General features: G+C 40.2%; 2 protein-coding genes across 3 annotated transcripts in view; one reads left to right on the top strand and one right to left on the bottom strand.

Annotated features, from left to right (window-relative positions):
- The window catches only part of CMSS1 (cms1 ribosomal small subunit homolog), a 174,613-nt gene that overhangs the window by 142,562 nt on the left and 15,343 nt on the right, over window positions 1–16,708 (bottom strand). The window lies entirely within an intron of this gene.
- FILIP1L (filamin A interacting protein 1 like) overlaps window positions 1–16,708 on the top strand; it is a 64,621-nt gene that overhangs the window by 37,015 nt on the left and 10,898 nt on the right. For both annotated transcript variants that reach the window (XM_081908378.1, XM_081908379.1), the window contains one exon: window positions 13,887–16,653. In XM_081908378.1, coding sequence (XP_081764504.1) covers window positions 13,887–16,653 — 2,767 coding nt within the window. The remainder of the gene's footprint in view (window positions 1–13,886; window positions 16,654–16,708) is intronic.

The following is a 16,708-nucleotide window of genomic DNA, read 5'->3' as shown; positions in this document are numbered from 1 at the left end:
GTATCTAACAGGGACATCCTAATATGTCTTACTGGCCATCTGAATTTGCTTTGCAAATGCCAGTGGATTACTGATGATTGATGGGAGTCATGTTTATAGATTCAACAGTATGTTTATGGAACAAAGGGAAACTCTGAGGGCCTTGAATAGTAATGGTGTTGCTTTAGTAACATCACTGTGGACAATGTAACTTGTGGCCCATTACAACACTCCCTGTTCTCATCCTGAGGTAAAGTTCTTAATCTGAGGTACTACTTCTGGGTTAGCGGAGTCTGTAATCCAAAGTGTTTGTAACCTGAGCTACCACTGTATACTGTTCCAAATACCCTAAATTCCATATAGACTTATTAACAGCACTATAACAATAACTGGTTTCATCCTCAAAATATATTTTTCCCAGAACATGCAATTTTCAAAATTAGTTAATATTAAACAATTAAAGAGTTCTGTGGTGACTGAACAGCCTCTTATGCAGATGTAATTTTATTAAAGTTGCTACTCCATCAATTGCAGCCATTCTAAGGTGTTTTTGCAAGAATCAACATTAAGTATGCCTTCATGTATTTATTTATTTTTCGTAACAGCCAGTTCTTCGCAAGCAGCTATCAGTTTAATGAAATCCGCTGGAATTCTAGTTTTTTAAATGTTAGAGGTTGGCATCCTTCAAAAATTAACAGGAATGGCAATTATTTAGCCCCTTTGACCATTAGAACCTTAAATGGAATGGAAGTGCTTGTACACATTACTTTTCATTCCAGAAAAAGGTCAAAGGAGGTCACAGCTGATTTTTTTGGAATATCAGAATAATAAATAAGAATAAATTAAAAGAAAAGCCTTCCAAGTTGAGAAGGTAGCATAAAACCACATGGCTACCACAAAACGCCACACCACCTTCCTCTATGCCCTTTTAAAGGAGAATGTGGGGATGCCCTCACCCTATCTTTCATGTCTCTGTGCCCATCTCTGCTACCCTGATGGAGGACAGCTAGTGTCATGCTGTACCCATGAAGGCTCCTCACATGATTTAGAAACCAGCAGGATCAGGGTTCGTAATTATGCCGGGAGGCTACATTAGAGAAGCCTTCCTGCTGCAGACCTCCAACTCCTAGAGGATGACAGGACTGGTGATGGAGGGGGCGGAGCCAACATGCTTGTTTCCTCCTTCTCCCTCGCATCAATTGTGTGGAGAAATTGACCAGCCACATAGTACTACAGATCCCTAAACATCCACTGTCCTGCTCCATCTACAAACCACTCAGCTGAAAGGAGCAGAGGGGGCAGGAAACAGGATAATGTAACAATAATATTGTGGGTGTAAACAAGCTTATTTATATTCTCACACCAGCTCTTAGAATTTCAGGTTTTAATCCTTCTCTATCCTAAGCGGTACTGATAAGAAAAAAATATATAGAAAAAGGTATATAGTGTATTTACAACACCTCATTTAGCAAACCACATCCATTAATAATGTCAACTGCCACAAAGGGGCTCCCTTTCAATGAAAATGGTAAAGATTATGTACTGTTTGGAGGTTTTTTCATCTGCTTCCCTTGATGCCGATTGTTCACTCAAAATCCAAAGAAAATGCTATTTACACTTTCTAAGGTTGTCTTTTGTATTATATGCCATATCTAGGGAACTGTTGTAGCCCCCCTTGATGAAATGTCATTTAAAATCCGTTTTGGGACCAATTAATGGATTTTGTACACCTATATTCCTTATGGTAATAATGAACAGAATGCAGTCATCAAAATTAGGTTCTTCTTTCCTCAGCAGGATTAAAGGCTTAGTTGAATGACTTATGTAGTACTGACTTCATAAGGGTAATGGCTAGAATGCACAATCATTGCTAACAGAGGCTCTACAGAACCCCATGTGGTAGAACTATTTTGCATTCTTTCATACAACTTTCTACATGCATTTCTCAGACTGCGACCTGAATAACCACTTTAAAAGGTACTAGAAAAAGCTCTGCTCTTGCGACAAGCAAAGGATGCTTCTTACCAGATGAAAGGGAGGTATCATGGCCGCCACATGTCCCATCACAAATACTATGACATTTGAAGGGGAGTTAAGCATTTGCCTGTGGCATGTTTGCCACTTGTGAGTAGTCAGAATCCCATTCCACACTGGTAGCATTGGAATCCAGGAACACTATAGCTCAGATGAATTATATGTAAGCTTGACCCACAAGATCTCAACCACACAGCAGTGGCAAACCACCACTTGATTTAAAACCTAACCTAAGCATTTCTTTACACTGCAGTCATGGGGGAACCCATCACCCAATGTTAAATAAAAACACCAAACACATCCCATCTTTATATCCTGTCCTCTTCACCATTCTTCACGTCTCCAAATAAATATTTCTTAGCACAGCACAAGTTCAACCATGTATCAGTTATAGCATCCCCCTTCCACTCCCATTCCTCAACGGTACTGCTCAACAATACAAGAGACAACTCCACACTCCCAACTGCACCCAGCCAACAATGCGCTTCTCCTTGTTAAGGAAAAGCAAGTTTAATAACTACTAGAGACTGAAATGTTTCTAAAGTGCTGCAGTCAAACCTAGAAAACTAAGGCACCACAAACACACATACAAACAGCGCCTAAGAATTACTGATTGATAAGCAGCTATTTAAGTAGCAAAACCAAATAGATTAATTGCAATGCTGTCATTCCTGACCTCTTCCAGCTGTTGAAATATTCTTGCTAGTTATCCAGCTCTAAAAAAATTTAATTATGCAAGGGAACTGCATCTCTTTCTAATGCAAGATTAACCTTGGCCATCTTTTTTCACTGTGATTCCCATGGATTGTATATGTAGTACTGCATGTTATACTTCAGGCTTACCTAAGAAGATTTTTGAGATTTGTATCAAACTGTCTGTATTTAGTGCTACAAGCTTTCTTTCGGTAGGGATTCTGATTGTAAGACTGTCTCGGGTTTTCACATTCAAATTTAAGCTGCATAACTAACTTGTGAGAGGTGTTACAACTCCTGAAGGGAGCTGGGTTCTTGTTAGCATTTCACACAATATTATCAGCATACATCCAGAATCTCTTGCAGCCTGCAGCCTTCTGGGACCTAATGAAATGTCTAGCTTTCACACGGCAGATGCCAAGAATTTGATACAGAAGAACCAACAGTCCATTTCTAGGAATAACCTATCACATTAACACTACCAAGCTTTATTGCACTCAGCAGGGCATGGCGGAGAGATAGACTGTACTCCGTCACACTCAACAGCAGAGAGCACTTCCTCTTCTCACACTAATTTAGTGCACGAACACCTGAAATTAAGTCTGCTGGCAGATGTGCAAGCTGAGGTACAGAGACAGTACATGCATCTTCCCACAGAAGAAAATGCTTGGGCTCAGCTTCATGTGTTCTAAATAAGCATGCAACTTGCTTGTGCTTCTTCTTTGGGCTCATATTTTAAAATATGCTACATGTTATACACACACACACACACACACACATACACATACTATTACACCTTTTTAATGCCCTCCCCATCACACCCTTCACATGTCACCAGCATTCTTCCATACTTTTGTCACAACTTTGGCTCCCCCTTGATGCAGGTTATGTTTCACAGATAAGCCCTCTTTCCGCTTGTTTAGAATGGCTGAACCCACTCTAGGGATTACCATATTTACCGAAGCTGCTATGTCAGACCATTCCATTGCCGTAATTCATCCAAGCACTGGAATGCTGCTGCTCTCCTTCAACTTCCTACCAGCCGACAGGAAAGTTAGGCACAAATGTGGACCAATCATAATCCAGCTCCCAGGGGGAGGGAAAATTCAGCTGAATGTTAATGTAATAAATAATATGAACCCAGTGCAATAGGAAATGAGAGGCGTATAAAGAAGCAAAGTAAATTAAGCATGGGCAGTGTGCGAATAAGGGAAGTTATAATATAGGAAAGGAAGCAGGGGGCAAGAAAGACATGTTCATGTTGACGACAGAAAATAAGAGGCGGGATAGCTAAACATGGCATTTCAGAAGGAAAGGCACCATGAGACGGGGCAGAATGGCTGAAGGAGGGAGGAAAGAGGAAGTAGTATTAGTAGAAATAATCAGAGTCGGAATCATAGTGTTAGAAGGAACCCACGAATGTCCTCTAGCCCAATCCTCTGCCTTGCAGGAATCTTTTTGCCCAACGTGGGGCTCAAACCCATGACCCTGAGATGAAGAGTTTCATGCTCTACCAACAAAGCTATCAAGTGGTGGAGCAGCTCCTACTTTCCCAGTGCCAACTCAGTGTCTAGACCTGCATCACATGCCCTTTAGGCTGAGAGCCAAGGTGGTCATACCAGACTTAACTTTTGCATTCAGTCTATAGGGGGGGGGGGGAATAGTCTCAGAGTACGCCCAGTTCCTGGAAATGTTCTGGGAAAATGACATTTATGACCAGTCAACAATAAGTTGTTAGTGGCAAAGAGCCATTTCCAAATGCATCCAAAATATTAGCTAATTTAAGAAAGATAAAGTATCAGAATGCTTGCGTAATTTTTCTTGAGTTTCCTCAAGATATCAGCACAAACCAGCAAATTACAGTAATACTTGAAGGAAAGAATGTTGTAATGCACAGAGGAACAGATACTCTTCTCAAAACAATTCTTTGGAACAGCCATAAACTGAGTCATGGTCCAAAGCACACTTCCTGAGAAGCAATGCTCCCTGAAACCAGCAAAGCTCACTTCCAGGTCATGCAAGTGCACTGAGGATCAGGATGCCAGTGCCCATTCCAAAGAACAGGAAACTTGCTAAATCAAGGAACTCAATAGTCGTATGTCACACAACTTTTGGACAAGACGTGACTCCAGAGATTTGCAAGTGAAACCATATGAGATTAATTAAATACACAAACATGCAAATTTGGAGACTAAGCTCAACAGTAACAAAACATTGGTTTTGCCTAACCCCTCCATTTATGTGGCTTGCAGCCATACTTAATACACCCTATAGCCAGAATCCTAGAAACGCTGCTATTACTAGTAACTGCCTTCATGTTGTACAACCAAAATTCAATTGCCTTAAGATTTTAAGTCAAAAGCAAACTAATTGTGCTCCTAATATACTTTAGAAATGCTGTATCTAATACAAAAAGCTGCTGCGCCACTGCCACTGGAAGACAGCATGCTTTTTGTGATAAGGTATCCCAGTACTTCTTACTTAACTGTTACCTTATACCTCATAGAGCATGAGCTAGAATTTTCCCTCAGATATAAACTCATGAGAGGACCTTGGGCAATCCACGGTCTCTTAAAGCTTCCCCCATCTGTGCAATGGGGGAATTAAAAATGGCTCATGTGAGACAGCTGTTGTGTTCTGAACACTTCATGGCATATGAATACCAAGTATCTTTAGATTCTACACTATGCTAACATCATGGGTGCTAGCAAGGAAGTAGTGAGCTTCACATTGTCCCAATGTGCTTTAGCAAAAACCAGCTTATGGTGTCTGGAGCAAGACAGTACTTTCTCCTCTTGTGGGAAGACGATACCTTCTCTTCTCTAGCACCTGGGATCCTAGCACTGAAATCCATGTTTTTTTAACCTCTTTATTATTTTTGAGGCACCATAAACAGCCAACATGAACTTGGGGTTACCTTAGGGCCCCAAAGAGCCCACAACATTCTTGAGAGCAGCTCTGTTTTCTCCACTCCCTGTTGCTGTTCTTCTGGGGGAGAGATATAACTCAGTGGTACAGCATCTGCCTTGTCTGCAGAAACTCCCAGGTTCAACCCCCGATGTCTCCAGGTTGGGTTGGGAATGCCTCCTGTCTGAAACCCTGAAGAGCCACTGGTGTCACATGCAGGCAAGATTGAACTATGTCTGACTCAGAATAAGGCAGCTATTCTTACTGCCAGAACTAGAACTTTTGTTTCTGGTAGGAACTCAGCATTTGGGGTGAGCAGGCTTTTGTTCTTCACTAAGAGACCCAGGGGCTTTGGGCACCTAAGACCAGTCCACCAAACTACATAAAAATAAAGAAATGTTTGGTACTTTGGGTCAAGAACAAACAAGGGGGGAAGAGACCCAATATAGTCATTCCGTTCATTATATGATTACATTAAAAAGCTAAACCGGCAAGTTTAATTTAGGAACAAGAGAGGAAAGCAAAGTCAGAAGATAAATTAAAATTCAGGGAGTTCTTTCCTCATAGCCCTGTGCTCTGACCACCATCCCACATCTCTAGTGTCTAATCTTTCCATTTCCTCCTGTTAGCCTTGCATCTGCACAACAGTAATTTCCTGGCTGATGTAAAACTCAATGAGTTCCAGTTTCTGCTGCTACAAATGAAATCACTTGCTCCTTTTCTGGCCTAGAATCAATCTAGTCATGAGATAGAAAAGGAAGGCGCTTAACTCTCTCTCTCTCTCTCTCTCTCTCTCTCTCTCTCTCTCTCTCTCTCTCTCTCTCTCTCGCACCACAAATGGGAGAACAAATAAGATGGCATTTCTGCTCAATAATTGAAGCTCCATCATTAAAAATAAACAGTCTCCTTACAAATGCTCACTGCAAGCAAGGGTAAACCAGATCAAGGCCATTCCATTAGGCTGGAGGGTAAGCGGTCAGAAGGAAGACAAATTTAGCCTCGGAATTCAGACTAGGTATGTACTGAATGAGGCTTAAGGCTAAGGAATGCAAGCAGAAACCTCTAGGATTGCTGCAACAAAGGCTGGTTGGCAACATGTAGAGCAATCCTATACAGGCTTACTCAGATGCAAATCTTATAGAGTTTAGTAAGATGTACTGAAATGTGCCCAAAAATTTCCGATTATCTTCCACACATTGGCTCTTCTAGTTATTGGAAGCGGAAGTGAGCCTCAAATTCAGGTTGGAAATGTACATGTAAGGCAAATTTATATATGTTCACTCAAGGATCTTTGTGAACTAAGTCAGGACTACTGGAGTTTACAGAGAGGCTCTCAATAGCTGCGCGCTCTCTCTCTCTCTCTCTCTCTCTCTCACACACACACACACACACACTTAAAATGATGAATGGTGGGACAGCCCATAAGTTCCAGGTTCAGCATATGTTAACATGACCATTCAATTGCAAGTCAAACTTTACAAATTGATTCAGAAGGAAGTTCCACTGAGTTCAATGCGGCTTCGGCCCAGGTAAGTGGATGGCAGGATTACAACATTAGGCTGCTATCCAAACGCCACTGACCTCAGTGGCGTTTCCTTCAAAGTCATTAGGCACAGGGATGAACTGTCGAGTTATTTGTACACCAAAGCAGCTGGTCAAAACAAACAAACTGTAAGAGTTGATTCGAAATTAAAAACCTCTTATAGGCTAATTTAGATTTACATCCAGAGTGTGCATGTGGACTTTTGAAACTTCAAACAAAATCTTAAAGACTGCAGTGTCAATTGAAGAGGTAGTTGTGCCTGTAACCTCAAAATCCACTTGTTGCCCACTTACAGTGCGGAAGATACTAGGTCCTAAGCCTAAGGCAATTGTTGTAGATACTCATAAAACCTAGAAAAGAATAACTGCAGGGGAAGTTCAGATATATGAACGCTAACATATTTTTTCAAGACTAAAATAAAACAATACATTATATTATAAAATATGATGTTGCTACAAGCTGTTCTCATTACCTAAATAAAAAGTGTAATAATAAGCCATAATAAGAATAGGAACTTACATAGTTGTTAGAGACTCTAAAAGACAAGCAGTAAAAGAGATGCTTATCTGAATCAGTCTAGCTCATATTCATGTCTATAAAACTTAATTCAAATAACTGCTTTTGCTGGAATTTATTCAATTTTTGAGTTTAAAAAAGAAAGAAATCCAAATGCTTGGCTACATGATACAGCTAACTTTCCTTTCATGGTTGCTGCATTCTTATGAAAAAGAACTGAAAGTCAAAGTAAGTTATTTCATCCATTTAAGAAGCTGGTTATTTATTAATAAATCACATTCATTTTTCATGCTTGCACAAATAAATACAGCTTGGGACACAGAACAACATGATAACCCTATATCAAATATCAAGAATGTGCACTATTATGAAAGATTCTATATTCCAATCACCCAACTTAAAGTTTTAGAACAGCTTCCCTTTGTTCCTAAGGTGGCTGGAATGTAAATGAAGAAATTAAGACTCTCACATGACAGTTATATCATGTCATAATATTAATTTCTTTCTTTAAATACATTTCCAGCTGCAGTATAAAAGGAAACATGTAGAGAAATAACAACCTTTCATTTCTCTATCGATGGAGAACTACATTTGTCAACCTTCCCATCTCTTAAGCTTCTTCACTGAAGCAGAGGGGAAGGGGGGGCCAAATAAAGAAATGGCTCGTTTTGATATGGCTGCAACTTCAAAATGAATTCAATAAGTGTGCAATTCCAGACAGATTAGATTATTTTAAAAAGTCAATTCTGCATGTCAACTTCCCTTTAGAGCTTTTTGGAAAATTCACAAACTATGGGAACATGAATATGTGTGACAATCTCTTTGCCTGTCTCTTCGTTTTATTTCTGCACTTGACAAACTTTGGCTACAACTGTCTAAATCAGGGGGGAGGAGCCTCGGGCTCAGGGCCAAATGTGTCCCTCCAAGTCTCTCTATCCAGCCCTTGGGAACTTCTTCTCTGTCGGTATCCATTGGAGACAATTTGGTCCACAATCCACAGCCATGCCACATTTTACCTTGTCTACCAAGAGGAAACCTATCTGAAGAGCCATTGATAAGACAGGCATTAAAACCAGAAGATATCCAAATTGCAATAATTCTCTCAAGGCTTTGCAAGTCTACATAACTACTTTGGTAATAAACTTCAGAGTATGGGTACCACAACTAATCCTGTTGTTTCATCTACCCCAGCCAATTCTCAGCTTCATAACTTGAAGCAAGGGCCCATTCCAGAATTTGTTAGACTCAACCCAAGTAAGCATGGACAATGGTTAGGGATGAGGGAAGCTGAATTACAACAACATCTGGAGGGCCACAGGTTGCCTACCCCTGATTTAATGGAAATTTCAGTAGGATCCCCTTAAGTAATCTTGAAACAGGGGAGCTCATAAGGAAACGAAGTACAAGTCTTCAGGGACAAGGATAATTCTGACATTTTGAAGTTCTGCAAACATAGTTGTTTTCCAGCTGCTTGGGCCCTCTCACCTTTTTATATTATGCCTTGTTAAATTTGGGATATCCTAGATATATATGCAAGTTAAAAGGATAAATCAATTATGACCGGATAAGTTTTTTTATGATGGAGAGATTTTATATTATTTGGTTATGTTTAAGTATTATATTTTGGAAGGGAAATACATGCCCCCTTGGAAGGGAAATACATGCCCCTGGCTCCTGAATAATACTGCATCACCTATGCTTCCACTATAAATTGATTTTACATAAGCTCTTCCCCCTCTTTCAAAAACAGATGTAGACACAAAAGGAGCTACTTTTTATTCCCACTAGATCTTTTTAATTCCTTCATACTCTTTTTCTTAACTAAATAGGAAAATGTTTCCAACATGCTGAGGATATCCCCTCTTGTTCCCGAATGGATTTTTCTGGAAAAAGAAAGACGACAAAAGCCTTCCAGGAATACTCCCGGTTTTATACCAAATTAAAACCACAGCTGTGTCAAGCTGTTTTTTCAACACAAGCAGGATATGCTGAAATTTCCACCTCAGTCCTAGAGTAAATTTGCTTGTCCATGTCGGTTGCTTCCATGTAACGTATATGGAATTTATTTTAGACCCGGATGCTAAGTATTTGCACCAGCAATATGAGCAAGCATATCTGTTTGCAATAAGAGCGTTATGTTGCCGTAGTGTCAGCTATGTAGAGTATGCTTCATAAAGCAACTGAATACTATTATTATAATTGCTACTACTACTATTACCACTACAATGTATTACAAGTCCTTTACCCTAAGGTGCCAGGACAGATTAATTAAAATGCAACATTAACATTAAAGCACAATATTATACACTATTAAAAACAGTTTAAAACAAATTACAGAAATAAGGTGGGTCCTAAGAATATACTTCTCAGGTATCAAAAGCCAGGGTGAACAGGCGCATCTTCAGCATTCACCAAAAGCTGTAGAATGAAGGTCCAGACACACTTCTGTGGGAAGGGCAATGGAGCAACCGGAGTGCACCCTCTGCCAATCTTATCACCCTAGAGGGTCGGTAGGGAAGGAGACAATGTTTCAGGTATTTGAGACCTGAGTCATTTAGGACTTTAAACACTAACGTGAGACACAATAGCTCTTACAGCATTCTGTACATAGTACTCCATTCAGTATACAGAGCAACAAGAGAGTATGGTAAGGAAACAAACATAATATACCCAGGCCTTTCTCAAATTATCTCAGGCTTCAGATCCTTCTCCGTCTTTGACCAAAGGAGAAACCCACCATAGTGCTGCACTGGGAAACACAGCAAACCACTACAGGTCACAGCAAACTACTACAGGTGGCCACTCCTCTCATTGTGATTTTGTTGCAAGATTTTGTTGGGCTTCAAACCCCATGAGGCCCAGCCAGCATGGCCAATGATTCGGGATGGTGGAGTTGTGGTCCATCATCATCTGCAGGGACCCAGCCTTTCCTTACTAGCCATGAGGGAACTACATATGTGGGAAGCATCTGCACTGCCAAATGCTGCAGGGGTTTGCTGTGACTACCCAAAGCAAAGCAAAGCTGCTCTCTTGCAACCTTCTAGATCTCCATGATGAGTAGCAACGCTTAGTCCTCTTCATGCTAGTAAACCTACGCTTGGGTTGCAGTATGACTTCAGACTGCAGGAGAGAGGCTCATATAATACAATGCTCGGGGGGAGGGGGAGTACAGTGGTACCTCCGGTTAAGAACTTAATTCGTTCCAGAGGGCCGTTCTTAACCTGAAACTGTCCTTAACCTGAAGCACCACTTTAGCTAATGGGGCCTCCTGCTGCTGCGGTGCTGCCGGAGCATGACTTCTGTTCTCATCCTGAAGCAAAGTTCTTAACCCGAGGTACTATTTCTGGGTTAATGGAGTCTGTAACCTGAAGCATCCGTAACCTGAAGCATCTGTAACCCGAGGTACCACTGTACCTACGATAAATTCAAGGGACTTAAACGCAGCAGCTCTCAGCTACTTCCTACAAAGGCAAATACTCTGAGCATATATAACTCAGCATTTTCCTATTCATCGAGAGAGCGGGGAAACTTATTGTGTACGCACTGGAGAGAAAACTAGAAGTGGAAATCAAAGCTATAACAATTTCTTTTAAAATTCAACCCACCCCTCCCACCGCAATGATAATCAGTATTGTCAGCTCCAACATGCTGGTCATGTCTGGGGTAAATATACCACTCATTCTCTGCAGCACCTCATGCATGCAATTAGGGAGATGCAGAAGGGCAATCTATTTGTGGAAACCTTATTGGATCACATAACTTTCCTGCAAAGTCAGGGGAATAGACTTCAATGCGGCATAAGCACTTGGATCAGAGCATTTACTTCCTGGCACTCTCTCAACAGCTTTGAAAGGTAATACTTCAAAAAGAGCATAAATATACAAGATGGGCACAATTAAGTACACATAACTTCAGTGCAAGAGTAGCCATACATCATCCATGCAAAATGAACCGTATTGCCTAATCAATGCTAGAACTGTTCAAATCCCACTCTTGAAAAAAATTAGGATTCTGCAGTCAATTGCAGAGATGTAAAGGAAGATTAGTAGTTAAATACTTTAGCTTATTAAGCTAGTGAGTAATTGTCACATGCCAGACCTATGACTGAATACTGTTATGTCTTTGGGGTTTTGTCAAGCCAATGTTCATTTAAAAAGAAAACTTCCATGACAAAGTAGTATTTCATAAGATGAAAATTCAGTCCAGTGACTAAATCTGAGTATTATCGTAAGCCTAACCACATGGATTCCCAAAAACAGAATGAAAATGATGGTTACTCTTCTGTTATGATTTGGTATCTACGGCAATAGCTTTCATCAGCTTCATGACAAACATTCAGAGGCAGAAACTATAGAGGCAATGGTGTTTCATTAAGGAAAATAAAAAGTGATGCTTCTTAGTAAGACATACCTATCCTCTCCAGTTCTTGCATTAGATTCAAATTCCTCTCTCTCTAAGGCAGGCATAGGCAAACTCGCCCCTCCAGATGGTTTGGGACTACAACTCCCATCATCCCTAGCTAACAAGACCAGTGGTCAGGGATGATGGGAGTTGTAGTCCCAAAATATCTGGAGGGGCGAGTTTGCCTATGCCTGCTCTAAGTTAACACTCCCTTTAGTCTCTTTTTTGCAGTGCATTTTTGGCCCCCTTTACTGTTTACAGTAAAGGCTCATTGAAAGCCAATTTCACTATATTATCTTCATGCTGTCTGGTGTATACAAAGCTGGAGTATAAAGAATTCTACTTATGGTGCCCCATAAATATAAATACTATTTATATTGTCAAAGCCATCTACTTGTCCCTCAGTACGTTTTATATTTAAATATATGTACATGTGCACACAAACACTCAGCTTTTCAGTTCCAGAAGACCCGCAAGGCAGCACACAAAACATCAATGAAAACAAATAAATAAGAACTAAGAGTCCGCAGCAAAATAAACAAAAGCACTGAAGGTTATGCCTTCAACTAAACAATGTCTCTAACTGCAGCCACTGCTGCTTTGTTTACTGAATTCTACATGAAGAGATTGTAGGTTACAACAGTTGTGTTTAATGAAAAACCCAGCCCCAGGCCATGACAACAGTGACCCCCATGTTACAGAGGAGTGAGTGGATTTTGCAGTGCTGGACATAATTTTTAATTGGAAAATTTCTATGCAAATAGGATGAATTGCATTGGAAAGCCGATGACTCCATTGGTAGAACATGTGACTCTTAATGTTTGGGTTGTGGGTCTAGTTGGGCTAGATAAGCCTTGTGGTCCCTTCCAATGCTACAATTCTATTATTCTCATGTGCTAAAGGGTATCTAATTTAGAATGTTTATTTTACTTGAGTTTAGTAAGCAGAGCTAAGCACTTTGAAACTGCCAAGCTTGCCTAATAATGTATTTTTAATTGGTAACCATTCATTTTCACTAATGAACTTATGAAGTGGAATATTCTCCGCAAAAACAGAAAGCACTGAAAAGTGTTCTACCCCACATAAAATTGTCTATTACTAAGCTAATTATAGTTATTACCACCTTAAGGGGCGTTTTCTGGATCTGAACATATTGCCTTAGGCAATTAATGGGAGTGGGGGGATCAAACTTTTATTTACTGCTACGGAAAAAAAGAAAATTAAGATAAGGCTTCCAACACGAAAATACTAAAGCTCTCCGAAAAGTAGAGTTCCGTGCAATTAACATTTGTGTATTTTTAATGTAGCTTTGTATAGCCATAATAGGACTTTTAAAATATGACACAGGCAGGTAACATGCTATTAAAAAGTATATTGGGTCATGAAATGTCTATATACAGGGCAAGATATTGGCCTTTTGCTAACATGAAAAGATGCATGGCAGTGAGTTTTAGATCTAGTGTGCCAGAACCACAAATATGCCCATAAAATGGTAATTACAAGGCAGAAGATAACATGAAATTACAAGATGCAATCTACCTTCTACCTCCTTCCTAGCCTAGGGCAAAATATAATCCACATTAGCACCCACACCAAAGGAAGAGGAGAAGGAGGTATGGAAGCGGATACCTTTGAACAAGTTAAAATTACAACTGCGGGAAATGTATAATATCTGTTCAAGAAATATTATTTTATCTGTTCAAATGTTTTCTAAAAGAAAGGATTTCATATTTTCTAAAACAGCACTTCATTTCTTAAGTACATATCTGAAACACTATCACAAAATTAATTTTGATTTTTTTTTGCCTTGCAGATTGAAAAAGCTTATTGACCAAGACGCAGCCTATCAGGCAAAAAAAGAAAAGGAAAACAGCAAGAAAATAAACAAATTGAAGGAGGAGCTGACAAAACTCAAAACATTTGCGTTAATGGTCGTGGATGAACAGCAAAGACTCACAGAACAGCTAAGCCAGCAAAGCCAGAAGATCCAAGACTTGACCATTACTGCGGAACAAGCTCATGAGAAACTCTCCACCGCAGAAAAAAAAGCTCAAGAAGAGGAACAGAAAGCTCTCCGGCTGGAAGCGGAACTTCAGGCACAGTCCTGTAAGGCCTGCCAAGAACAGGAGGTCGCCATGGCCAAACTAACCAATGAAGAGAGCCAGAACCGCCAGCTCCGCTTAAAATTAACAGCTCTCAGTCGGCAAATTGATGAACTTGAGGAGACTAATAAGTCATTGCGGAAGGCGGAAGAAGAACTGCAGGACCTGAGAGAGAAAATGAACCGAGGGGAATGCGGAAACTCTACCCTTATGTCTGAAGTGGAAGAACTAAGGAAAAGGGTACTGGAGATGGAAGGGAAGGACGAAGAACTCATAAAAATGGAAGAACAGTGCAGGGAGCTTCACAAGAAGCTAGAAAAAGAAGCATCCCAGAGTAAGAACTTCAAAGCAGAAGTTGATAAACTCAACAAGAGAATAATGGAGCTTGAGAAACTGGAGGATGCTTTCAGCAAGAGCAAGCAGGAATGTTACTCTTTGAAATGCAACCTTGAAAAAGAAAAAATGTTAACAAAGCAGCTGTCGCAGGAACTGGATGGCTTAAAAGCCCGTATAGGAGAGCTTGAAATAATTGAAAGCAAATTGGAAAAAACAGAGCTCACACTTAAGGAAGATTTGACTAAACTGAAGTCATTAACGGTCATGCTTGTAGATGAGAGGAAAACAATGAATGAGAAAATAAAACAAACAGAAGAAAAACTACAAACTGCAAATACACAACTTCAGCTGGAACAAAAAAAAGTTATGTCAGTCACCGAAAAACTGATTGAAGAAAGCAAGAAGGCACTGAAATCTAAAACTGATGCAGAGGAAAAAATGTCCCATCTCACAAGAGACAGGGATGAGTTGAAAAACAAACTAAAAGCTGAGGAAGAGAAAGGAAGTGATCTCTCCTCCAAAATGAATCTGCTAAGGAAAAAGCTTCAGTCCTTAGAAGCCATTGAAAAGGAGTTTCTTAAAAATAAACTTAAGGAAACTACCAAGCCTAGCCCATCTTTGCAGCAAGAAAACAACAAGATTAAAGAACTAGCCCAGGAAATTGAGAGGCTCAAGCACAAACTTAAAGAAATGAAAGCCATAGAAGATGATCTCATGAAAACAGAGGATGAATTTGAATCTTTAGAACGTAGATATATCAATGAACAAGACAAAGCCAGATTCCTATCAGAGGAACTTGATGTTGTGAAAAGAGAATTGGCTCGGTATAAGTTAGCAGAGAAGACGGAATGCAACCACGAACAGAGATTATTCAGGAAACTCAAGGAAGAAGCAGCCAAATCAGGACACCTTTCAAGGGAAGTAGATGCACTGAAGGAGAAAATTCATGAGTACATGGCAACAGAAGATTTAATATGTCATCTAAGGGAAGACCATACAATCCTGCAGAAGAAACTCACTCACCAAGAAAACAAAAACAAAGAATTGGGAAGAGAAATGGAAATCCTTACTAAAGAACTAGAGAGGTATCGGCGTTTCAGTAAGAGCCTCAGACCAAGTCTCAATGGAAGGAGAATTTCCGACTTGCAAGTTCTCTCTAAGGAAGTTCAAACAGAACCAGCAGACAATGAACCACCTGATTACAAGAGTCTAGTTCCTTTGGAACGGGCTGTCATAAATGGACATTTATATGAAGAGAGTGACAATGAAGAAGACGACGACAACAATGATGATGAGCAAACAATATCCTTCAAGTACAATGCTGCTGTTGCAAATGCAGTAAACAATAGCAAACTTTGGATACCGTGGATGAAGTCCAAAGAAGGCCACATCCAAAATGGAAAAGTTCTCACCAAGCAGAATGGAAACTGCATTCAGCCTGGAAATTTGGTTCTAAGCCATACACCAGGCCAGCCTCTTCATATAAAAGTTACTCCTGACCATGGACAAAACACAGCTACCCTTGAAATAACAAGCCCTACTACAGAGAGTTCCCACTCTTTTACAAGCACAGCTGTGATACCCAACTGTGGCACACCAAAGCAAAGAATAACCATAATTAAAAATGGGTCTTTGACGCCTATAAAATCTAAAGTAGCTGATGGTTATACAAGTCCAGAGCAAGCCGTGCCACCACTTACTGTGTCTGCCTTTGCTAGATCTCAAACACCTGAATCATGTGGCTCAGTAACTCCTGACAGGACAATGTCCCCTCTGGCTCTTACAAGTTCTTCAAGTTCCCCGGAGCAGGTACTTTCACCAGAGCCTCTGGAAACTGGTGACAAGCATGCTATCTTTAGAGTATCTCCTGAAAGGCAGTCATCCTGGCAGTTTCAAAGATCTAACAGTTCTGGTTCTAGTGTGATAACTACTGAAGATAATAAAATACATATTCACTTAGGAAGCCCTTATGTTCAAGCTATTCCTAATTCAGCAAAAAACATTAGCCCTTGCACCACAGCGCAGGATAGCAGAAGTCCAGCGTTAGCTAACGGAACGCCAACTAAAGCTATCAACAAAATCACCAGCAGCATCACTATTACACCAACAGCCACTCCTCTCTCACGGCAATCACAAATTACAGTAAGTAATGTGTATAACTGACCCTCCCTCGCTGTGTTGACTTACTTGCTTACCA

This window comes from Podarcis melisellensis (assembly GCF_964234715.1).
Source record: "Podarcis melisellensis genome assembly, chromosome: 4".
Taxonomy (NCBI): Eukaryota; Metazoa; Chordata; class Lepidosauria; order Squamata; family Lacertidae; genus Podarcis; species Podarcis melisellensis.
The sequence above is the reverse complement of the archived record's forward strand: the minus strand, read 5'-3'. Positions and strand labels throughout refer to the sequence as shown.